This window comes from Xyrauchen texanus, chromosome 31, assembly GCF_025860055.1.
Source record: "Xyrauchen texanus isolate HMW12.3.18 chromosome 31, RBS_HiC_50CHRs, whole genome shotgun sequence".
Classification (NCBI taxonomy): domain Eukaryota; kingdom Metazoa; phylum Chordata; class Actinopteri; order Cypriniformes; family Catostomidae; genus Xyrauchen; species Xyrauchen texanus.
The window spans coordinates 4,478,360-4,502,837 of record NC_068306.1 but is presented as its reverse complement, the minus strand read 5'-3'; the positions used below and the strand labels follow the sequence as shown (position 1 = coordinate 4,502,837).

General features: G+C 44.6%; 1 protein-coding gene across 2 annotated transcripts; it reads left to right on the top strand.

The window, feature by feature from the left end:
- Positions 1-1,055: 1,055 nt before the first annotated feature.
- Positions 1,056-23,870, top strand: si:ch73-290k24.5 (F-box only protein 41). Of its 2 annotated transcripts, XM_052100175.1 has the most exons (14): positions 1,056-1,346; positions 3,136-3,864; positions 4,192-4,390; positions 4,475-4,548; positions 5,470-5,696; positions 5,832-5,971; positions 6,839-6,922; positions 9,701-9,816; positions 9,965-10,117; positions 10,192-10,287; positions 11,059-11,177; positions 11,332-11,490; positions 21,252-21,367; positions 22,183-23,870. In XM_052100175.1, exons 2-14 carry the CDS (start codon positions 3,194-3,196, stop codon positions 22,231-22,233), a joined length of 2,205 nt encoding a protein of 734 aa, XP_051956135.1. In that variant the 5' UTR covers positions 1,056-1,346; positions 3,136-3,193; the 3' UTR covers positions 22,234-23,870. The 2 variants fall into 2 exon arrangements, with proteins under 2 accessions (XP_051956135.1, XP_051956134.1); XM_052100174.1 differs by having other exon boundaries at positions 4,192-4,548.
- The last annotated feature ends 608 nt before the right edge of the window (positions 23,871-24,478 follow it).

Sequence of the window (24,478 nt, the reverse complement as noted above, 5' to 3'; positions counted from 1 at the left end):
CCGAATGTGCCGTGATAAGCTGAAATGAGCCGCCGCATTATGCAGAACGGACCACAAAAATGCGCCGCGACATGGTAAGATATGATATGATAAGGACAGGGAACCTAAGCACCCCTCTCCAACCACTTTTGGCTCAACTGAATCTCTAAAATAGGTCATGGTTTTTCCAGATGGGGCGGTGTTACTCCCCATTTCTCTTCCCAGTCCAGCCCTGGGGACGGGCGTGCTAACGAGGAGGCTAAAGGCGACAGCTTCTATCATCAGTCGCTAGTGTGCTCTCGAGGTCAGGGGAGTGAGGTTTACACATACCGCACAGCTATCACGCACCAGCTGACTCCCGTTACACATAAACACCTGTACTTCAGGGGAACATGCACAAAAAAGCGCTAAGAGAGTGTTAGCAGGGTCCAACTTGAGACACAGATCGCCCTAACGGTGAAATCACACAGGGCCGTAGCTAGAGGGGTGAAAGTCGGTAATGATTCTAGGGGCCCACGAGACACAACAGATTCTTAACTATGTTTATTTTTAAATAGGATATGGCCCAAAGCAATATACAGTCAGGGACCGCAGAATACCCATAAATAATATTACAAATGATCTAGGAATTCTTAATAACAACAACTTAATGCCCCATATTTCCCTCTGACCGAGAAAACACAAGTAAAGGATTCATTAAGCCAGGGTATTCTAGCTTCAGTAGTTTGAGTTATGACAAGAGTCTAGCGCCCCCCTCATGCCACGTGACGCATCACAGAGCTCTGAAAGAAAGAGAACTCAGTGACCCTGCTGGCATGTCAGTTCACTCAACCTAATTTTGTTAGAAAGAATCCTGAAACTAGGACAATGTTTTGGTCCTGTAGGATGTAGTTTAAATGTAGCCTAATTGTATTGTTAAATATTGCATTCATCGCAAACTAAACGTGCTTTGACATAATTGCAACATAATTGGCTGTTATCGCGCGACCTCACCCCAGGACAAACTCCTATGCTCTCAATGCAAACGCGCATTTCAGCACCACGCGCCCTGGACAGCGCCGCGCGCACATCTTCCACAGAGGCGCGTGCCCGAGAGAACGTAAAGCGCGTGTCCAAACTGATTACTACATATATATATATATATATATATTTTATTCGTTCTTTAATAGCCCTCCAGTTGTCCATTTCTCTCACTCCGAGAGCGACGGTACCGGGAGTGACGTCACAGGAGACCGGAGAGGCTGCTCGTGCGGTCGATGAATAAAGAGTTCTCGCTTCGAGTTTTCTTTTTCCTCCGAATTTGTTGGAGCAGCAGCGGTGCAGGTGAACGCAAGGACGCGTCAGATGTGTCGGAACCAGGAGATCCGGTGGGTTTGACTCGCGCATTTACACGCTTGATGCTCGGCGTTGATTTAAATGACACGGTGAACTCGCGCTGCCTGCTATATACACTGATATACTGCACCGAGTGCATTCTAGGCACATGCATATTACATGCATTAAATCCATCGTGTGGATATTACACTGAGTGCGTATTGGAGGATGCGCGCGAGAAGTTGTTGGGTTGGGTCGCGTGATTCATCCACACGTCTGACACATTCCGATACAAGAGCTGCTTTAGTTATAACCTCATTATGCATGCATATGAAATAATACCAGCAATGCTACTGCATGACAAAGTATTTCACGTTGAATGAGAAAGAAATCAGTTCTTTAGAATTGTGTTTTTATAATGGATCAACACAGGAATGTTTCTGGCATGTATTCATTCATCAGACTGTTCATTAAGCGTTACTCTAATAGCGGCTTTTGTCTTCATGATATTCATGCGGAAATAATGCGTAGAGCGCGCGCACCGTGTGATGCATGCTGCCTGAATTCCAACATGTCACATGGCATCTCTCTCTACCGCTCTCTCTCTCTCTAACATACACACGCACACACACAAGGTGAGATACTGATGGATACCTGACGTCTTAATTGCATGTAAATTAGACTGTGTGTCTAGAGACTGAGATACACAACATACACACAGACTGTGCTCATGTGTTTAAAGACCAGAAACATACTGTACTCTCCTACAGGGACACCAGAAATGAGCTCTTTGGCTGAACTTGACTCAGTCGTGGACAATGGTTCCACATATTTGAAATGAGTTTTCTTAACTTAAAATGACTTTGTAATCTCAACACAAATATTTTGTGTACAAAGCACCTAGTTGAATTGGGTAAACCCAACAAATCTCTTGATGCGTGTCTTAATGCACTAACTAGTGAAAGTGAATGTTAGCATGCTGTAAAAAGCACAACACAGTGTAGTTTAGTGGCGTTGCTATGGTTAGCACAGCAATAGCTCAACGAAGTCCTCATCGTTAGCCCAAGATCCGAAACTCCAACAAAATCAAAACTCTTTTAAAGCTCAAAATAACAACTAACCCGTATCTCTGTTTACATTCAGCTTGCACAAAAACACAGATTGAACACACATAATGCGCATTCTTGTGTGGCGGGAACAAACCTCAGTACTCAAGGGGGCGATTGAGTTACCTTCAAACTGGATGTGCTACAAATACATTGATCTTATTTGTGCTGGAATATTCTCATTAATCTGTTGCTCTGCCATGCCAATAGTTCACTTGAAAGAGAAAACTCACAGTAGAAGTGGACAGTTCACACTAATCTCGCTATAGCGCCCCTTGTGTCAGTGCTGAGAATGCAATGTGTACTTGTGTTGTGTTATAAATTGCAGTCTGAAACAAAATGCGAGCTTGCATAGCTGGCAGGGTCTACATGTATGTTCACATACTTGCATACAATATGCTACTTTGGATAAAAATGTCTGACAAAGAGATACCAATATGAACCTGTATTTAAAGTTTGGAGAAGGGTATAGCTGTAGACAGAGCTCCAAATCACCAGCAAGGATATGGGGACTCCATTTCCTAACCTTTTCCCTAACCCATACTGTCCGTAGAGGTGTTGCCCCCTTTCGGAGCCACTTTTGGAGTAACACCGCCCCTTCTGGAAAAACCACACCCTATTTTAGAGATTCCGTTCCTATTTGGAGAGCTCTGGCCTGCAGCTATACCTACTTGCAAAATTTTGCAATTCCATTTATTCATATGCCTTTTATGTGCTTCTACCTTACTCCTTTTAGACCGAAACTCTCTGAATGAACAGACCATGATGCCGTTGAGTTGGTTGAGCGTGTGAGGATGTCGACCAGCACCGAGTTACCGTTACGCTGCCCGACCTGCGGCGAGGCATGTGGGTTTGGAGACCACCTATCAAGTGTCCATTCCTGCCAGAAACTCTGTCTGACCCCAAGACGGAGCTCCGAGGGGGGACTGCTGTCCCTGCACACCCAGCGAGGGTGCAGTGCATCGGGGAAGAGCAAGATCGGATGTCCCCTGAGCCTGGAGCTCATTGATGCTTTGAGTCTGGCCTCCTCGGCGACACATCCACTCCGAAAGTTCCTGATACAGAGAGACTCGCCGTCTGTCCTCCCGTCCGCTCTCTCTCCGATGCTGGCGGTCGCCATGACCTCCAGGGCTGGAGAAACTGAGGCAGGCGTGGGACAAGCTGTAGCCCAGCTGGGAGTGCCATGGCTGGGCAGACTTGCATTGGAGGCACGGCTTCAACAGCTGGCGCTGGAGGTGCAGGAGCGAGTGTCGCTCAAACTGGAGGGTCTGCAGGAGGAAGTGAAGAGGAGGAGCGTGGAGGTGAGCAGAGCGAGGAGAGAGAGCGAGAGAATGGATAGAGAGAGGAATGAAGCGGAGCAGAGAGCGTCTGAACTGGAGCGTCAGGTGGGCATCTCTGTGGAGATGTTGGCAAGCCTCAGACACGAGCTGAGAGACAGAGAGGAGCAACTCCAACGCAAACAACAGTGAGTGAGCAAAATGACCATTTTCGCCTATGATTTTGGAGCAAAACTTCAGGTAAATAAAATGAGTTGACTTCAGCACCTCTTGTGGCATTATACGCCAATGGTAAAAGTCCAAAAATGGGAAAAACACTTTTTTGTGTGTTTTTTCCAAAGTTGGGTTGCCTGTTGCTCCAGAAGTATTAACTCAATATGGCTAGCTAACGGCAAGAGATTTCCTTAAGCAAAATTACTGTGTCCATGATGACAGATTAAACGCAAAATTGTCTCATTTTGTCCTCAATGTAAATGCAGCATCTGTCACAGAAACTCTCTGTGTGTGTTTTGCAGGGAAGTGTGTGAGCTGGACAGGTATGTGCGTGACACCGCGGTTCGAGAAGCGAGCGCAAAGATTCGCCTGCAGCATTTCATCGAGGATCTTCTGGACCGGGCGGAGAGGGCGGAGACGCAGCTCCAGAACATCCATCTTCACGATGATGTCACTTCCCCTCAAAGACACATGTCGGGTACCAAAGCTACGGGCTACCAAGTGAGACGTTCGACCGAATCTCAACCAGATTCATGCAGAATAAAATCAACTGATACTGAATCCGTGTCTCTGCTTCTCTCTCAGAGGAGTTACAGTGTCTCGGGGATGTCCAGGAAATCTTCTCAGCTGTATGATCACAGAGCCGTTCAATACTGCAGGTAAACTACCAACATGATCACACTGGAATTCTAACGTACCCTGAACCTGACCCTTATTCTGCCGAATTACTGGAATTACCATCCCGCATCAAAGGTGTTCACTATTCCCTGCGGTGCTACTGAGTGTAGTGAGCAACCACAGAGACACGGGTTCATGTCTCAAGGAAACCAGGAAGTAATTGCAATTTCAAAACAGAAGTGAGCGTGATTGTAGTCCCGCCCCAAAATCACACCATTGGTTGGACCCAGGGCTGGACTGGTAATCTGGTATACCGGGCATTTTACTGATCAGGGGCGGACTGGCCATCAGGAGAACCGAGCGGGCCGGTGGGTTGGCCGAAAAACATGCCGAATGGGCCACGATGAGCTAAAATGAGCTGCCTCGTTATGCAGAACGGACAAAAAAATGGCACCGTGATATGCAGGAGGACAGCGATTTCTGAGGATAAAATGGGCAAAGTTTGACATTATATTTAAAAGCCATTATTTTCGGGGGTCTGAGTACCTCAGCAAGTATTGACGCTGACTATCACACCTGGAATCGCGAGTTTGAAACCAGGGTGTATTGAGTGACTCCAGTCAGGTCTCCTAAGCAACCAAATTGGGCCGGTTGCTAGGGAGTCACATGGGGTAACCTCCTCGTGGTGGTGATTAGTGGTTCTCTCAATGGGGCGTGTGGTGAGTTGTGTGTGGATCGTGGGGAGTAGCATGAGCCTCCACATGCTGTGAGTCTCCGCGGTGTCATGCACAACGAGTCACGTGATCAGATGTGCGGATTGACGGTCTCAGAAGCGGAGGCAACTGAGACTCGTCCTCCGTCACCCGGATTGAGACGAGTAAGCATAAAATCAGTCTGTATGTGTCTATTAAACTATTGCAAAAGCACAAATGAATGAAAGTATGACCGATGTCTCTGTGCAGGTATGAAGTCGTGCGACCGCGTACGCTGTCGGTGGGGTCAGGAGGTTGCGTGGGTCACTGTGTTGGGGGGCAGTATCATGTGATGTGTCCCGACAGCCGTTCTGACCCGTCTTGGATGATGCAACACACACACACAGATGCAGAATCAGAGGACTGGTCCCTTTACAGCGCAGAATCACAGGACGACACACACCAGCACATGGGCTGCAGGACGTGCAGCCGCACAGGTACAAAACACAAGAGTCCACAAAATATGATGCACTTCATTTATGAATGTGGGGGTAATATAGTATAAAGTATAATGCTATAAAGTGACACTACATAATAAAAAATGGAAAATGTTTAATGTTGTGATGTTTCAGATGAGGATCTGTCAGAGCTTCACGTGTGCATGAACAGGCCGAGTGAAACGATTGTGTGTTCAGAGCTCTTGAGAATGAAAGCAGCGCTGTTCTGTGTCTTTATTTACCTGGATACACGCGCCCTACTCACGGCTGCACAGGTGTGTGTTTGTGTGTGTGTGGTGTGAGCGTGTATTTATCACTTTGTGGGGACCAAATGTCCCCATAAGGATAGTAAAACCCGAAATGTTTGACCTTGTGGGGACATTTTGTCGGTCCCCATGAGGAAAACAGCTTATAAATCATACTAAATTATGTTTTTTGAAAATGTAAAAATGCAGAATGTTTTCTGTGAGGGTTAGGTTTAGGGGTAGGGTTAGGTTTAGGGGATAGAATATAAAGTTTGTACAGTATAAAAACCATTATGTCTATGGAAAGTCCCCATAAAACATGGAAACACTACGTGTGTGTGTGTGTGTGTGTGTGTGTGTGTGTGTGTGTGTGTGTGTGTGTGTGTGTGTGTATATGTGAGTGTGTGTGTGTGTGTGTGTGTGTTATGTGTGTATCGTGTGTGTGTGTGTGTGTGTGTGTCTGTATGTGTGTGTGTGTGTGTTTGTGTGTGTGTGTGTGTGTGTGGTGTGTGTGATTGTGTGTGTGTTTTTATGTGTGTGTGGTGTGTGTGTGTGTGTGTGTGAGTGTGCATGTGTGTGTTTGCATGTGTGTGTGTGTTTGTGTGTGTGTGCGTGTATGTGTGTGTGTGTGTGTGCGTGTGTGTGTGTGCATGTGTGTGGTGCGTGTGTTTGTGAGTGTGTGTGTGTGTGTATGTGTGTGTGTGGGGTGTGTGTGTGTGTGTGTGTGCGTGCGTGTGTGTATGTGTTTTGCATGTGTGTGTGCATGTTTGTGGTGTGTGTGTGAGTGTGTGTGTGTATGTGTGTGTGTGTGAGTGAGTGAGTGTGTGAGAGAGTGCGTGTGTGTGTATGGTGAGTACTTTATTAGTTTTTGCTGGTGAATTGAAGTGTGTGTTTCAGGTGTGTAAAGACTGGTGTAGTGTTGCACGTCATCCTGCGGTTTGGACCAGAGTAACACTGGACAATGCACGCGTCTCATCTAAGGCAAGAAAAAAACACACATTTCATTCGCTCTCTTTTTTATATTATAATTATTTTATACTAACACAAACCATAACCTTATGCTAATTTAAAAACCAAATTTACATGATTTATGAATTGTTTTTCTAATTGAGAATGTCCACAAAGGAAAGTTTTGTTAGATTAGGATCACAATTTTGGACAATTTTGTGTTCAAATGAAGTATGCACACACACACACACACACACACACACACACACACACACACACACACACACACACACACACACACACACACACACACACACAAGAAGATGCAGCACACAATAAACAACACAAACAATTACACATTGATTAATTAATGCATGTGAGAGTAAATGTCTAGGTTACTGTTGTAATCTCCATTCCCTGATGGAGGGAACGAAAAATTGTGTCCAGTGAAGCGACACTAGGGGCTTTCTTGAAGGCCTCGGTTACCTCTGAAAAGTCCAATGAGAATTTGGACATGTCCCTCTCCCGGACATACGGGTGTAAAGAGAGGGAATCGTACATCTGTTCATTCAGGTTTTTGCCCTGAGGAGCGGAGAATAAGGTTCGGCCATTACAGTGGCTCGGTTCAACATTGTGGCCAGGAGGACACAATGTCTCGTTCCCTCCATCAGGGAACAGAGGTTACAATAGTAACACTAGGGGTCCTTATTCAATCACGCCATGCGCTGAACCATGTATGTGCGCTGCTGATGCAGGTGCGGGCAGGCAGTTGTGTGTCAAAGCAACAGTCTGCGTCAGACTGCATGTACCCTTCCCCAATGGCCCATAAAAAATGGTCATAAAATCTTTAGGAAGGAGGGAACAAAGTGACGTGCCAATTATGGGAGCAGGCTGCGCCAGCCACACCTTTTCTCCCTCTATGTTTCTCACATACAGTAAAAGTGGCTGGGACCATCTTGACGCTATCACATGCATCGGGGAAGGCGTTCTTTTCCAACTCTTTCAGGGGGAAAAGACCCTGCAGGGAGTACCACCTGCCCAGGCTGGGGGGAGGTAAAGAGTGGCGAAATACATCACATGGGTTTTCAGGCCACATGTGGAAATGGCGCAGTGGTAGATCCTACCTGCTGAGAGGGAGGAGTTGCTACAAACACGGCAACCAGGGGGCAGCGGGGACTGCCCAAAGTTAGACGCGGGTCCACCAGTAGTGGGACCGTACCGTGGAAAATACACACAGGGGGATTAATCCACAAAGGCACATCCTGTGGAGCACCTATTCCAGTACAGAGTTATTTTAGTACCTGTAGTGGGTCTGGTCAGGGAATTCCTCTGCTGAATTCGTGGACCAGAGGGCTAGGGAGGAAGAACATCCAGGGAGCGCTAATCTAGTGGACTCTCCTGCGGGAAAAGAGCACAAATGATCACCTCAGTGGAGGGGAAAGGCGCTATGTGCAAGCGGTACTCTACCTGTACGAGTCCGACTCAACCCTGAGATAATAAAATCTCATAAAGGTATTGGGTGTATCCCAGGCTACATAAACCTTCAAGGTGGAGGGGCGTCCAGCCTCTCCTGCAGAAATGAGAGCCCTGACCTGACTGCGCATCTCTGTGGGTCTTCAGATCGGGAAGAACACCAATTTGTGAACAAGCGCTACTTCAGGGCGTAAAGTAGCCTGGTAGAGGGAGCTCTGGCTTGGTTGATCGTGTCTACGACTGCAGGTGGTGGGCCACTTTGATCTTCCGCATCCTGTCCAGGGGCCAGACGTGGAGGTTCCAGAGGTCTGAGCAGGGCAGAGGCGGCCTGTCCGGTAGCGCTGTAGGCTTTGGCGTTTAGTGACGATGTCATCCTACAGGCCTTGGAGTGGAGGACCAGGCGATCCTGCCAGGTGGCAACGTTTTTGAGGCACAGGTGGATAACAACCGCTCCGAGTACCAGTGGGCCGCCCCTCCGTTGAGGGTAGTGAGCGAGGAAGTCAGTTGTGGGCAGTGAAATGTGCCCCCCACCACCTCGTCAGCTCATCATGCACCTCCAGGAAGAAAGGGACCGAGTGGCTGTGAGCAGCACCCGGACCCGAGGAACCAATCATCTAGGCGTGAGGGCTGCGGGGTGGATGGAGGGTTCCAGTACAACCCCACGCTGACGGTGTTCCGGGCAAGCGTGTCGGCCATCTGGGCATTAGCCTCAGACTGGGCATGCCGACCTGAAGGTGGCAGTCCAGTCAATTGTTCCGTGTCAGAAGCCGGAACGCTCTCCGATGCAGTGGCGAACTCATCATCCAGCCCGGATGGAAGTCAACGAACGTGCTGGGGGGCGGGTGGTTCGTGGCGATCTACCCGGGGAAACCGAGCCCGATGCCATCCCCAAATCGCCTCCTTTGCCAGCCGGGTCGTCTTCAATCCCGTGGGAAGAAGGAGCGATGCGGGGGGCGGCTGGAGTGGCGTTCCTGTTTCAGAAGGAAAGCCGCGACCACAACATTGCATGGTCAAGTTCTCGCAGTGAGAACATGAACCATCCACAAATGCCACCTCAGTGTGATCACGGCCCAGACACACGAGGCAGCATCTGTGACCGTCAGGAGTGGAGAGAAATCGACCGCATCCGGAACTACACAGAGGTGAAGGGAAATAAGAAGTTATATTTTGCATATAGAAAATGAAGACTTTATAAGCGCCGTTAAGATTTTTGACATTGTGTCATTATATTTCTGCCAGTTACACACATGTTAGCCTTCAATTCTCAAAACTGCCGCTTGACAATGTCTGATACTTCAGATATCAGTATATAATGTTTATTATTATCTGTTTGTGCAGTTCTTACAGACTCTGTCTCAATGGTGCTGTCAAACACAGTGTCTTGTTCTACACAACCTCAAAACTCGATCACGCGGCAAGAAAGAAAGTAAAGATGAATACTTAAGGAGCACAAGGTGAAATACACACACATGTTTTGAAACATCAGACTCTATGATCACAAAGCATATTCCTCAGATATATAATTCATCTAACAATCTTAATTAAATAATTCTTTGAAGAAATGTAATAAACACTCACTTTCTGAGATGTTTGTGTAATCAGAGGCTGTCTAGAGGAGGGGCTGGAGGTGGTGCTTAAGTCAGCAGGGCGGAGTCTTGTTGCTCTGAGCGTCTCTCATTGCCCGAATATTTTGACAGACAGGTCGCTGTGGCTCGTCAGCTGTCACTGTAGAGCGCTGCAGTCGCTCACGTACAGGTAAGAAGAAACACACTCACACACACACATTTACACACACACACTTGTGTACTGTCTGGTTCTTGTGTCTGCAGAAGCGCATCAGATCCAGTTGGACAGGAAGTGATCTGGGCGCTCGGGGCGGGATGTAGAGACATCACAACACTGCACATCGCTCCACTGCAGCCCTGGTGAGAACTCATCAAACTGACCGCACACACACACACACACACTCACACACATGTTGTGTTTCCATGTTTTATGGGGACTTTCCATAGACATAATGGTTTTTATACTGTACAAACTTTATATTCTATCCCCTAAACCTAACCCTACCCCTAAACCTAACCCTCACAGAAAACTTTCTGCATTTTTACATTTTCAAAAAACATAATTTAGTATGATTTATAAGCTGTTTTCCTCATGGGGACCGACAAAATGTCCCCACAAGGTCAAACATTTCGGGTTTTACTATCCTTATGGGGACATTTGGTCCCCACAAAGTGATAAATACACGCTCACTCACTCACACACACACACACACACACACACACACACACACACACACACACACACACACACACACACACACACACACTCACACACACTCACACACACACACACACTCACACACACTCACACATACATACACACACACACACACACACACACACACACACACACACACACACACACACACACACACACACACACACACACACACACACACACACACACACACACACTCACACTCACTCACACACACACACACTCACACACACTCACACACACACACACTCACACACACTAACACACTCACACACACACACACACTCACACACACACTAACACACTCACATACACACACATACGCACACACACACACGCACACACACACACTATATATATGTATATGATTTAGTAAATTATTATTGTTTCACACATTATTTTATTTTTGTCAGTTTGCAGCCCAATCGCTTTAGTAACCGATGCTTGCAAACGATTGGTCGATGCTGGCCGAATCTGTGTCGTGTGGGTGTGGGCGGAGCTGTGTGTGGCATTCAGGGATTGGCCTCTTTGGGTGAGTAACAGACACGTTTTGTTTACATTCATTTCCAAACAATAAACAGACTCTTACTTACTAAACAAAAAACATCAAGATTACAATATTTTTATATTAAACAACAGGTTTCACTATTGATATCAGTGTTGTATGTGTGTGTTGTGTTGCGCAGTGAGGAACTGTGTGAATGTGTGTGTGCTGGAGTTGGATCATATGAACGAGTTGAATCAGGAGGGAGCGGCAGAACTCTGCAGAGAAGGACTCCAACAACTGCACACACTCACATTCATCTCCACACCTGTCACTTCTAAAGCCATACTGCACTTCAAAAGTGAGTCACACCACACACGTGTCATTTCTGAGGCTAGATTGTGTTTGCATTTCATTGCATTCACGTTTACATCACATAATCAACTACATTTACAAGCCTGTATGATTTGTGCTGGACTGATTGAGTGTTGCACTTGTGATGTAAAGGAGCAGGTACGAGTCCTGAAGAGCACACGAGTCCACACGTGAACACAAAGAGTCATAGAAGCAACAAAATGACTTAATTGTTTTTCATCTCACATTTGCTTTGACACTATCTGTTAGGTTTCAGTTCAAGGTTTAGGGTAGGGAGTTCGCTTTTGTTCATTTAAAACTCGATAGAGCATTAACCTAAAAAACAAATCTGTCTGGGAGAATGTTTAACTCAGTTCTGGCACCACCCATTGGACATTTGAGAACATTGAACTTGCTTTTGGTGCCACCTAGTGGACATTTGAGAACATTGAACTCACTTTTGGTGTCACCTAGTGGACATTTGAGAACATTGAACTCGCTTTTGGTGCCACCCAGTGGACATTTGAGAACATTTAACTCGCTTTTGGCGTCACCTAGTGGACATTTGAGAACCTTTAACTCGCTTTTGGTGCCACCTAGTGGACATTTGAGAACATTTAACTCGCTTTTGGCGCCACCTAGTGGACATTTGAGAACATTTAACTCGCTTTTGGCGTCACCCTGTGGACATTTGAGAACATTGAACTCGCTTTTGGCGTCACCCAGTGGACATTTGAGAACATTTAACTCTCTTTTGGCACCACCTAGTGGACATTTCAGAACATTTAACTCGCTTTTGGCGCCACCTAGTGGACAATTCAGAACATTTGACTCGCTTTTGGCGCCACGTAGTGGACATTTCAGAACATTTAACTCGCTTTTGGCACCACCTAGTGGACATTTGAGAACATTTAACTCGCTTTTGGTGCCACCTAGTGGACATTTGAGAACATTGAACTCGGTTTTGGCGCCACCTAGTGGACATTTGAGAACATTGAACTCGCTTTTGGCGCCACCTAGTGGACATTTCAGTACATTTAACTCACTTTTGGCGCCACCTAGTGGACATTTCAGAACATTTGACTCGCTTTTGGCGCCACCTAGTGGACATTTCAGAACATTTAACTCGCTTTTGGCGCCACCCAGTGGACATTTGAGAACATTAAACTCACTTTTGGCATCACCCTGTGGACATTTGAGAACATTGAACTCGCTTTTGACGTCACCCAGTGGACATTTGAGAACATTTAACTTCGATTTTGACGCCACCCAGTGGACATTTGAGAACATTGAACTTGCTTTTAGGCGTCACCCTGTGGACATTTGAGAACATTGAACTTCGCTTTTGGCGTCACCCAGTGGACGTTTGAGAACATTTAACTTCGCTTTTAGCGTCACCCTGTGGACATTTGAGAACATTGAACTCACTTTTGGCGTCACCCAGTGGACATTTGAGAACGTTTAACTTGCTTTTGGCGTCACCCTGTGGACATTTGAGAACATTGAACTCGCTTTTGGAGCCACCTTTTGGACATTTGAGAACATTTAACTCACTTTTGACGCCACCTAGTGGACATTTGAGAACATTTAACTCGCTTTTGACGCCACCTAGTGGACATTTGAGAACATTGAACTCGCTTTTGGCGTCACCCTGTGGACATTTGAGAACATTGAACTCGCTTTTGGCGTCACCCAGTGGACATTTGAGAACATTTAACTCTCTTTTGAGCCACCTAGTGGACATTTCAGAACATTTAACTTCGCTTTTGAGCCACCTAGTGGACAATTCAGAACATTTGACTCGCTTTTGACGCCACGTGAGTGGACATTTCAGAACATTTAACTTCGCTTTTGGCACCACCTAGTGGACATTTGAGAACATTTAACTTCGCTTTTGGAGCCACCTAGTGGACATTTGAGAACATTGAACTCGGTTTTGAGCCACCTAGTGGACATTTGAGAACATTGAACTCGCTTTTGAGCCACGTAGTGGACATTTCAGTACATTTAACTCACTTTTGAGCCACCTAGTGGACATTTCAGAACATTTGACTCAGCTTTTGAGCCACCTAGTGGACATTTCAGAACATTTAACTTCGCTTTTGAAGCCACCCAGTGGACATTTGAGAACATTAAACTCACTTTTGGCATCACCCTGTGGACATTTGAGAACATTGAACTCGCTTTTGGCGTCACCCAGTGGACATTTGAGAACATTTAACTTCGATTTTGAAGCCACCCAGTGGACATTTGAGAACATTGAACTTGCTTTTGGCGTCACCCTGTGGACATTTGAGAACATTGAACTTCGCTTTTGGCGTCACCCAGTGGGCGTTTGAGAACATTTAACTTCGCTTTTGAGCGTCACCCTGTGGACATTTGAGAACATTGAACTCACTTTTGGCGTCACCCAGTGGACATTTGAGAACGTTTAACTTGCTTTTTACGTCACCCTGTGGACATTTGAGAACATTGAACTCGATTTGGAGCCACCTTTTGGACATTTGAGAACATTTAACTCACTTTTGGAGCCATCTAGTGGACATTTGAGAACATTTAACTTCGATTTTGGCGTCACCCTGTGGACATTTGAGAACATTGAACTCGCTATTGAGCCACCTAGTGGACATTTCAGAACATTTAACTTCGCTTTTGAGCCACCTAGTGGACATTTCAGAACATTTGACTCAGCTTTTGAGCCACCTAGTGGACATTTCAGAAAATTTAACTCGCTTTTGGCACCACCCAGTGGATATTTGAGAACATTTAACTTCGCTTTTGAGCGTCACCCTGTGGACATTTGAGACCATTGAACTCGCTTTTGACGTCACCCTGTGGACATTTGAGAACATTTAACTTCGCTTTTGAGCGTCACCCTGTGGACATTTGAGAACATTGAACTTCGCTTTTGAGCGTCACCCTGTGGACATTTGAGAACATTTAACTCAATTTTGAAGCCACCGGTGGACATTTGAGAACATTGAACTTCGCTTTTGGTGTCACCCTGTGGACATTTGAGAACATTTAACTTCGCTCTTGGCGTCACCCTGTGGATATTTGAGAACATTTAACTTCGCTTTAGCTGTCACCCTGTGGACATTTGAGAACATTTAACTTCGCTTTTTGTGTCACCCTGTGGACATTTCAGAACATTTAACTTCGCTTTTGAAGCCACCTAGTGGACATTTGAGAACATTTAACTCACTCTTGGTGCCACCCAGTGGACATTTCAGAACATTTAACTTGCTTTTGGTGCCACCCAGTGGACATTTGAGAACATTTAGCTACGCTTTTGGTGCCACCTAGTGGACATTTGAGAACATTTAACTTCGTTTTTCCGCCACCTAGTGGACATTTGAGAACATTGAACTCGCACTTGGCACCACCCAGAGGAAATTTGAGAACATTTAACTCAGCTTATGGCACCACCTAGTGGACAATTGAGAACATTAAACTCGCTTTTGGCACCACCCTGTGGACATTCGAGAACATTTAACTTCGCTTTTGGCACCACCCAGTGGATATTTGAGAACATTTAACTTCGCTTTTGGCGTCACCCAGTGGACGTTTGAGAACATTAACTTCGCTTTTGGCGTCACCCTGTGGACATTTGAGAACATTGAACTCGCTTTTGGCACCACCCTGTGGACATTCGAGAACATTTAACTACGCTTTTGGCACCACCCAGTGGATATTTGAGAACATTTAACTCGCTTTTGGCACCACCCAGTGGACATTTGAGAACATTTAACTCACTTTTGAGCCCACGTAGTGGACATTTCAGAACATTTAACTTCGCTTTTGGCACCACCTAGTGGACATTTGAGAACATTTAACTTCGCTTTTGAAGCCATCTAGTGGACATTTGAGAACATTGAACTTCGGTTTTGAAGCCACCTAGTGGACATTTGAGAACATTGAACTCGCTTTTGGTGCCACCTAGTGGACATTTCAGTACATTTAACTCACTTTTGAGCCACCTAGTGGACATTTCAGAACATTTGACTACGCTTTTGAGCCACCTAGTGGACATTTCAGAACATTTAACTTCGCTTTTGAAGCCACCCAGTGGACATTTGAGAACATTAAACTCACTTTTGGCATCACCCTGTGGACATTTGAGAACATTGAACTCGCTTTTGGCGTCACCCAGTGGACATTTGAGAACATTTAACTTCGATTTTGAGCCACCCAGTGGACATTTGAGAACATTGAACTTGCTTTTGGCGTCACCCTGTGGACATTTGAGAACATTGAACTCGCTTTTGGCGTCACCCAGTGGGCGTTTGAGAACATTTAACTTCGCTTTTGGTGTCACCCTGTGGACATTTGAGAACATTGAACTCACTTTTGGCGTCACCCAGTGGACATTTGAGAACGTTTAACTTGCTTTTGGCGTCACCCTGTGGACATTTGAGAACATTGAACTCGCTTTTGGAGCCACCTTTTGGACATTTGAGAACATTTAACTCACTTTTGGCACCACCTAGTGGACATTTGAGAACATTTAACTTCGATTTTGAGCGTCACCCTGTGGACATTTGAGAACATTGAACTCGCTATTGAGCCACCTAGTGGACATTTCAGAACATTTAACTCACTTTTGAGCCACCTAGTGGACATTTCAGAACATTTGACTCAGCTTTTGAAGCCACCTAGTGGACATTTCAGAAAATTTAACTCGCTTTTGGCACCACCCAGTGGATATTTGAGAACATTTAACTTCGCTTTTGGCGTCACCCTGTGGACATTTGAGACCATTGAACTCGCTTTTGAGCGTCACCCTGTGGACATTTGAGAACATTGAACTCGCTTTTGGCGTCACCCTGTGGACATTTGAGAACATTTAACTTCGATTTTGACGCCACCGGTGGACATTTGAGAACATTGAACTCGCTTTTGGTGTCACCCTGTGGACATTTGAGAACATTTAACTCGCTCTTGGCGTCACCCTGTGGATATTTGAGAACATTTAACTCGCTTTAGCTGTCACCCTGTGGACATTTGAGAACATTTAACTCGCTTTTTGTGTCACCCTGTGGACATTTGAGAACATTGAACTCGCTTTTGACGTCACCCAGTGGACGTTTGAGAACATTTAACTCGCTTTTGGCGTCACCCTGTGGACATTTGAGAACATTGAACTCACTTTTGGCGTCACCCAGTGGACATTTGAGAACGTTTAACTTGCTTTTGGCGTCACCCTGTGGACATTTGAGAACATTGAACTCGCTTTTGGAGCCACCTTTTGGACATTTGAGAACATTTAACTCACTTTTGGCGCCACCTAGTGGACATTTGAGAACATTTAACTCGCTTTTGGCGCCACCTAGTGGACATTTGAGAACATTGAACTCGCTTTTGGCGTCACCCTGTGGACATTTGAGAACATTGAACTCGCTTTTGGCGTCACCCAGTGGACATTTGAGAACATTTAACTCTCTTTTGGCGCCACCTAGTGGACATTTCAGAACATTTAACTCGCTTTTGGCGCCACCTAGTGGACAATTCAGAACATTTGACTCGCTTTTGGCATCACGTAGTGGACATTTCAGAACATTTAACTCGCTTTTGGCACCACCTAGTGGACATTTGAGAACATTTAACTCGCTTTTGAAGCCACCTAGTGGACATTTGAGAACATTGAACTCGGTTTTGAGCCACCTAGTGGACATTTGAGAACATTGAACTCGCTTTTGGCCACGTGAGTGGACATTTCAGTACATTTAACTCACTTTTGGAGCCACCTAGTGGACATTTCAGAACATTTGACTCAGCTTTTGAGCCACCTAGTGGACATTTCAGAACATTTAACTTCGCTTTTGAGCCACCCAGTGGACATTTGAGAACATTAAACTCACTTTTGGCATCACCCTGTGGACATTTGAGAACATTGAACTCGCTTTTGACGTCACCCAGTGGACATTTGAGAACATTTAACTCGATTTTGGCGCCACCCAGTGGACATTTGAGAACATTGAACTTGCTTTTGGCGTCACCCTGTGGACATTTGAGAACATTGAACTCGCTTTTGACGTCACCCAGTGGACGTTTGAGAACATTTAACTCGCTTTTGGCGTCACCCTGTGGACATTTGAGAACATTGAACTCACTTTTGGCGTCACCCAGTGGACATTTGAGAACGTTTAACTTGCTTTTTGCGTCACCCTGTGGACATTTGAGAACATTGAACTCGATTTGGAGCCACCTTTTGGACATTTGAGAACATTTAACTCACTTTTGGCGCCATCTAGTGGACATTTGAGAACATTTAACTCGATTTTGGCGTCACCCTGTGGACATTTGAGAACATTGAACTCGCTATTGGCGCCACCTAGTGGACATTTCAGAACATTTAACTCGCTTTTGGCGCCACCTAGTGGACATTTCAGAACATTTGACTCGCTTTTGGCGCCACCTAGTGGACATTTCAGAAAATTTAACTCGCTTTTGGCACCACCCAGTGGATATTTGAGAACATTTAACTCGCTTTTGGCGTCACCCTGTGGACATTTGAGACCATTGAACTCGCTTTTGGCGTCACCCTGTGGACATTTGAGAACATTTAACTCGCTTTTGGCGTCACCCTGTGGACATTTGAGAACATTGAACTCGCTTTTGGCGTCACCCTGTGGACATTTGAGAACATTTAACTCAATTTTGGCGCCACCCGGTGGACATTTGAGAACATTGAACTCGCTTTTGGTGTCACCCTGTGGACATTTGAGAACATTTAACTCGCTCTTGGCGTCACCCTGTGGATATTTGAGAACATTTAACTCGCTTTAGCTGTCACCCTGTGGACATTTGAGAACATTTAACTCGCTTTTTGTGTCACCCTGTGGACATTTCAGAACATTTAACTCGCTTTTGGCGCCACCTAGTGGACATTTGAGAACATTTAACTCACTCTTGGTGCCACCCAGTGGACATTTCAGAACATTTAACTTGCTTTTGGTGCCACCCAGTGGACATTTGAGAACATTTAGCTCGCTTTTGGTGCCACCTAGTGGACATTTGAGAACATTTAACTCGTTTTTTCCGCCACCTAGTGGACATTTGAGAACATTGAACTCGCACTTGGCACCACCCAGAGGAAATTTGAGAACATTTAACTCGCTTATGGCACCACCTAGTGGACAATTGAGAACATTAAACTCGCTTTTGGCACCACCCTGTGGACATTCGAGAACATTTAACTCGCTTTTGGCACCACCCAGTGGATATTTGAGAACATTTAACTCGCTTTTGACGTCACCCAGTGGACGTTTGAGAACATTTAACTCGCTTTTGGCGTCACCCTGTGGACATTTGAGAACATTGAACTCGCTTTTGGCACCACCCTGTGGACATTCGAGAACATTTAACTCGCTTTTGGCACCACCCAGTGGATATTTGAGAACATTTAACTCGCTTTTGGCACCACCCAGTGGACATTTGAGAACATTTAACTCACTTTTGGCGCCACGTAGTGGACATTTCAGAACATTTAACTCGCTTTTGGCACCACCTAGTGGACATTTGAGAACATTTAACTCGCTTTTGGCGCCAGCTAGTGGACATTTGAGAACATTGAACTCGGTTTTGGCGCCACCTAGTGGACATTTGAGAACATTGAACTCGCTTTTGGCGCCACCTAGTGGACATTTCAGTACATTTAACTCACTTTTGGCGCCACCTAGTGGACATTTCAGAACATTTGACTCGCTTTTGGCGCCACCTAGTGGACATTTCAGAACATTTAACTCGCTTTTGGCGCCACCCAGTGGACATTTGAGAACATTAAACTCACTTTTGGCATCACCCTGTGGACATTTGAGAACATTGAACTCGCTTTTGACGTCACCCAGTGGACATTTGAGAACATTTAACTCGATTTTGGCGCCACCCAGTGGACATTTGAGAACATTGAACTTGCTTTTGGCGTCACCCTGTGGACATTTGAGAACATTGAACTCGCTTTTGACGTCACCCAGTGGACGTTTGAGAACATTTAACTCGCTTTTGGTGTCACCCTGTGGACATTTGAGAACATTGAACTCACTTTTGGCGTCACCCAGTGGACATTTGAGAACGTTTAACTTGCTTTTGGCGTCACCCTGTGGACATTTGAGAACATTGAACTCGCTTTTGGAGCCACCTTTTGGACATTTGAGAACATTTAACTCACTTTTGGCACCACCTAGTGGACATTTGAGAACATTTAACTCGATTTTGGCGTCACCCTGTGGACATTTGAGAACATTGAACTCGCTATTGGCGCCACCTAGTGGACATTTCAGAACATTTAACTCACTTTTGGCGCCACCTAGTGGACATTTCAGAACATTTGAGTCGCTTTTGGCGCCACCTAGTGGACATTTCAGAAAATTTAACTCGCTTTTGGCACCACCCAGTGGATATTTGAGAACATTTAACTCGCTTTTGGCGTCACCCTGTGGACATTTGAGACCATTGAACTCGCTTTTGGCGTCACCCTGTGGACATTTGAGAACATTTAACTCGCTTTTGGCGTCACCCTGTGGACATTTGAGAACATTGAACTCGCTTTTGGCGTCACCCTGTGGACATTTGAGAACATTTAACTCGATTTTGGCGCCACCCGGTGGACATTTGAGAACATTGAACTCGCTTTTGGTGTCACCCTGTGGACATTTGAGAACATTTAACTCGCTCTTGGCGTCACCCTGTGGATATTTGAGAACATTTAACTCGCTTTAGCTGTCACCCTGTGGACATTTGAGAACATTTAACTCGCTTTTTGTGTCACCCTGTGGACATTTCAGAACATTTAACTCGCTTTTGAGCCACCTAGTGGACATTTGAGAACATTTAACTCACTCTTGGTGCCACCCAGTGGACATTTCAGAACATTTAACTTGCTTTTGGTGCCACCCAGTGGACATTTGAGAACATTTAGCTCGCTTTTGGTGCCACCTAGTGGACATTTGAGAACATTTAACTCGTTTTTTCCGCCACCTAGTAGACATTTGAGAACATTGAACTCGCACTTGGCACCACCCAGAGGAAATTTGAGAACATTTAACTCGCTTATGGCACCACCTAGTGGACAATTGAGAACATTAAACTCGCTTTTGGCACCACCCTGTGGACATTCGAGAACATTTAACTCGCTTTTGGCACCACCCAGTGGATATTTGAGAACATTTAACTCGCTTTTGGCACCACCCAGTGGACATTTGAGAACATTAAACTCGCTTTTGGCACCACCCAGTGGATATTTGAGAACATTTAACTCGCTTTTGGCACCACCCAGTGGATATTTGAGAACATTTAACTCGCTTTTGGCACCACCCAGTGGATATTTGAGAACATTTAACTCGCTTTTGGCGCCACCTAGTGGACATTTGAGAATATTTAACTCGCTTTTGGCACCACCCAGTGGACATTCGAGAACATTTAACTCGCTTTTGGCACCACCCAGTGGATATTTGAGAACATTTAACTCGCTTTTGGCGCCACCTAGTGGACATTTGAGAATATTTAACTCGCTTTTGGCACCACCCAGTGGACATTTCACCTTGGAACTGTAGCGATACATGTCATGAACCGCGTAATGTCATTTTGAAAATATACAATACACTACAATAAAATCTACAATAAGAATCTTCAATAAAAATCTAAATGTGAACATACATTTTTCTAATACAATTTGTATCAAGACCGAACAATCTGAGCTTTGCTATTCACATTCAGTGTTGATCTCTACACTCTTACTGTTTATCAATCATGTCTCTCTCTCTGTAGGTGTGTGTATGAATTTGAAGTGTATAGTTGTGCAGCTGAGCATCGCTGATTACTTCGAGGATGTTGACAATGAAGAAGCCCAGAGATTATTTGAAGAAATAGTCAACAATCTACAGGTAACATTAATGCCAGAAATGTATTTAATAGAGAGTTATTCAATGTCGAACCCCTAATGATGCATTCCAGAACTTTGCAGATGTGCATTTCTGAAACCAAGTCCAAAATCCAAAGACTGCAGCTATTTTTGTAACCGAGATTCTGACATTTTTGTTTCTGTGTGAATGAATACATGTACATTTATAGCTTCAAAATGATTAGTACTTCAGATCTTTGTTTTGACGGACAAGAAAAATTAGCTTCCTACCATGTGACCCACATTTGGGTTTTCACAGTCGAAAATGGGTGAAATGTAAGATTATGCATAGCGGAGTCACATTGAGAGCCTTGTATCTCTGGGATTTAACCATATAGCACCTTAAAAATTAAGATACAATAAGGAAAGTTTGTTCTGAACCAGAATCTAAAAGGATGTTATGATATATTTAATACTTCTGGAGTTACAGGCACTCAAACTTGAGAAAAAGAACACAAAAAAGTGTTTTTTTCCATTTTTGGACTCACACCATTGGCGTATAATGCAACAAGAGGTGCTGAAGTCAACTGATATTAGTAATAGATCTTCCAATCTTTGTGTAGAAATAACATCATGATGATGACTCCTTTCTAAGGGTGTTTTTTTCACCTGTAGTTTTGCTCCAAAATAGGTGAAAATTGTCATTTTGACCCACCAATGCAAAATAATGGATTTCTCAGTAAATATTGATCCAAGGCTTTTCATATTTTGGCTTTCATCATAATCTTTGCTGACTTTTCACACTTATTAAACTGCAATAACGCTGACGTGTCGATGTTATGTCTTTCATTTTCTCAGGCTTTGAGGAAGAGACCGGGCCTGTCTGATGTTCTGCACATCAAGGTGTAAAAACCCTGAAAATAACGTGTGATCTGATGACTGACCACCTGATGCACACACACACATCCTCTCACACTCACACACATTCTCAGTGTTTTGTGACATTCTAAACACATGCACATTTGTAGCACAACTAAAGTTTCTCAGGTCTTTTTATTTCTATTGTTGGAGTAGTTTTAGGCGTATAGATCAATGTTGCAATAAGTAGCTGTAATTGTTGTGCATTACACACAGACACAAAGTCTTCCACCAGAAGTGGTAAACAACATGTGTTGACGTCGCCAGAAAAACATTCAGAAACACAAGAATTGCTGAGCATGTTCAGTGTGCGACTGTACATACGTGTTATTGATGTGGCATACATGGAAGTCGTTCTTGCCCGTGCAAAACGAGAGTCAATAGAGTCCTGCAACATCAAGTCTCTGTGATGTACAGTTCTCTGTTCTCGTTATTAATGATTGGCTGAACTTCTTGAGAATATTTCTGTGGACCAAAGCATCCTGATAAAGGATGGACATTTCAGACAATCGAAACCGTGTCTTTGAGCACTGCCTCTCAAACGGCAGCTTAATGCCACTTTCATACAAAAGTTTGTTAAAGTCTGTAATTAAAATGCCAATCAGAGGAGGTGAAACCTCCTGCACACTGTCTGTAATCGTGCTGCTTACAAGAGATCTTGCACGTTTTTTATCCCCTTTTCTCCCAATGTTGGAATGCCCAATTCCAGCTACTTAGTAGGTCCTCGTGGTGGCGCGGTTACTCGTCTCAATTAGGAGTTGTACGGAGGACACGTCTCAGTTGCGTCCGCTTCTGAGACTCTCAATCGCCGCATCTGATCACGTGACTCGTTGTGCATGACACCGCGGAGACTCACAGCTTGTGGAGACTCATGCTACTCTCCACGATCCACACACAACTCACCACACGCCCCATTGAGAGAACCACTAATCACCACCACGAGGAGGTTACCCCATGTGACTCTACCCTCCCTAGCAACCGGGACAATTTGGTTACCCCATGTGACTCAACCCTCCCTAGCAACCGGGACAATTTGGTTACCCCATGTGACTCTACCCTCCCTAGCAACCGGGACAATTTGGTTACCCCATGTGACTCAACCCTCCCTAGCAACCGGGACAATTTGGTTACCCCATGTGACTCTACCCTCCCTAGCAACTGGGACAATTTGGTTACCCCATGTGACTCTACCCTCCCTAGCAACCGGCCCAATTTGGTTGCTAGGAGACCTGACTGGAGTCACTCACCACACCCTGGATTCAACCTCAGGACTCCAGCGGTGATAGTCAGCATCAATACTCACTGAGATACACAGACCTCCACGTTTGTCACTTAAAAGCTTGAATATGATGCCAATTCCATGTGAACGATGTGCCACACAAGGAAAAGTGTCGAGTGATCTGTTTGATATATAGAAGCACACATGAAACACATTAAAGATGACGGTTCATTCAGATTGATCGTGATATTTCTTGAGCTTCATGAACATCTCATGAACAGTATTCATAAAGTGTAAATGAACAGATCATACAAACAAGACTCAATTATTTGACATATCCAGGTCAATATTACCTCATTAATCAAACCCTTTTATTGTGATGTATCATGTACCTTGTTGGAAATAACAAACAACGAATAATAAAATTAAATTAACTTATAAGCTTGAGTTTCGTCATTTTTACACAGATTTTGCTTCATGGAGATGATTTTCTGCAGCATTTTATATTTTTTATTTTAAGGGTATATTTTTGGTTTTCGCACAATTATAGTGTTCTCGTAGGTTTATTTCAAATACTTCAATTTAATAAATGTATCAAGACTAAGATTACCCAATAATGACACAGAACACGTGTAATCGGACTACAGCAGAATATTAAGAACTATATCTGATGTTACAAATATTAATCATAATAATACAATAAAAACACAAAAATACAAAACGTGGGCATTTTATTGCCTCCACCCCTTTTTGAATTTCAGGGGTATTTATTTATTTATTAGTTTTTTTGGTGGCAGTTTTTGTATCAAACCCCCCTACATTTCTAACCTACAAACTGATTAATAAAGTGCATTTATTTATTTATTTTAAATATATAAACCACTGGATTACTTTTATGCTGCCTTTATGTGCTTTTTGGAGCTTCAAAGTTCTGGTGACCCTTCACTTGTATTGTATGGACCTACAGAGCTGAAATATTCTTCTAAAAATCTTCATTTGTGTCCTGCAGAAGAAAGA

Coding starts and splice junctions, on each gene's coding strand:
- si:ch73-290k24.5 (XM_052100174.1), top strand. CDS start 3,194: ATGTCGACCAGCACCGAGTTACCGTTACGCTGCCCGACCTGCGGCGAG. Junction 3,865..4,191: donor CAACTCCAACGCAAACAACA/GTGAGTGAGCAA, acceptor TGTGTTTTGCAG/GGAAGTGTGTGAGCTGGACA. Junction 21,368..22,182: donor AAATAGTCAACAATCTACAG/GTAACATTAATG, acceptor TCATTTTCTCAG/GCTTTGAGGAAGAGACCGGG.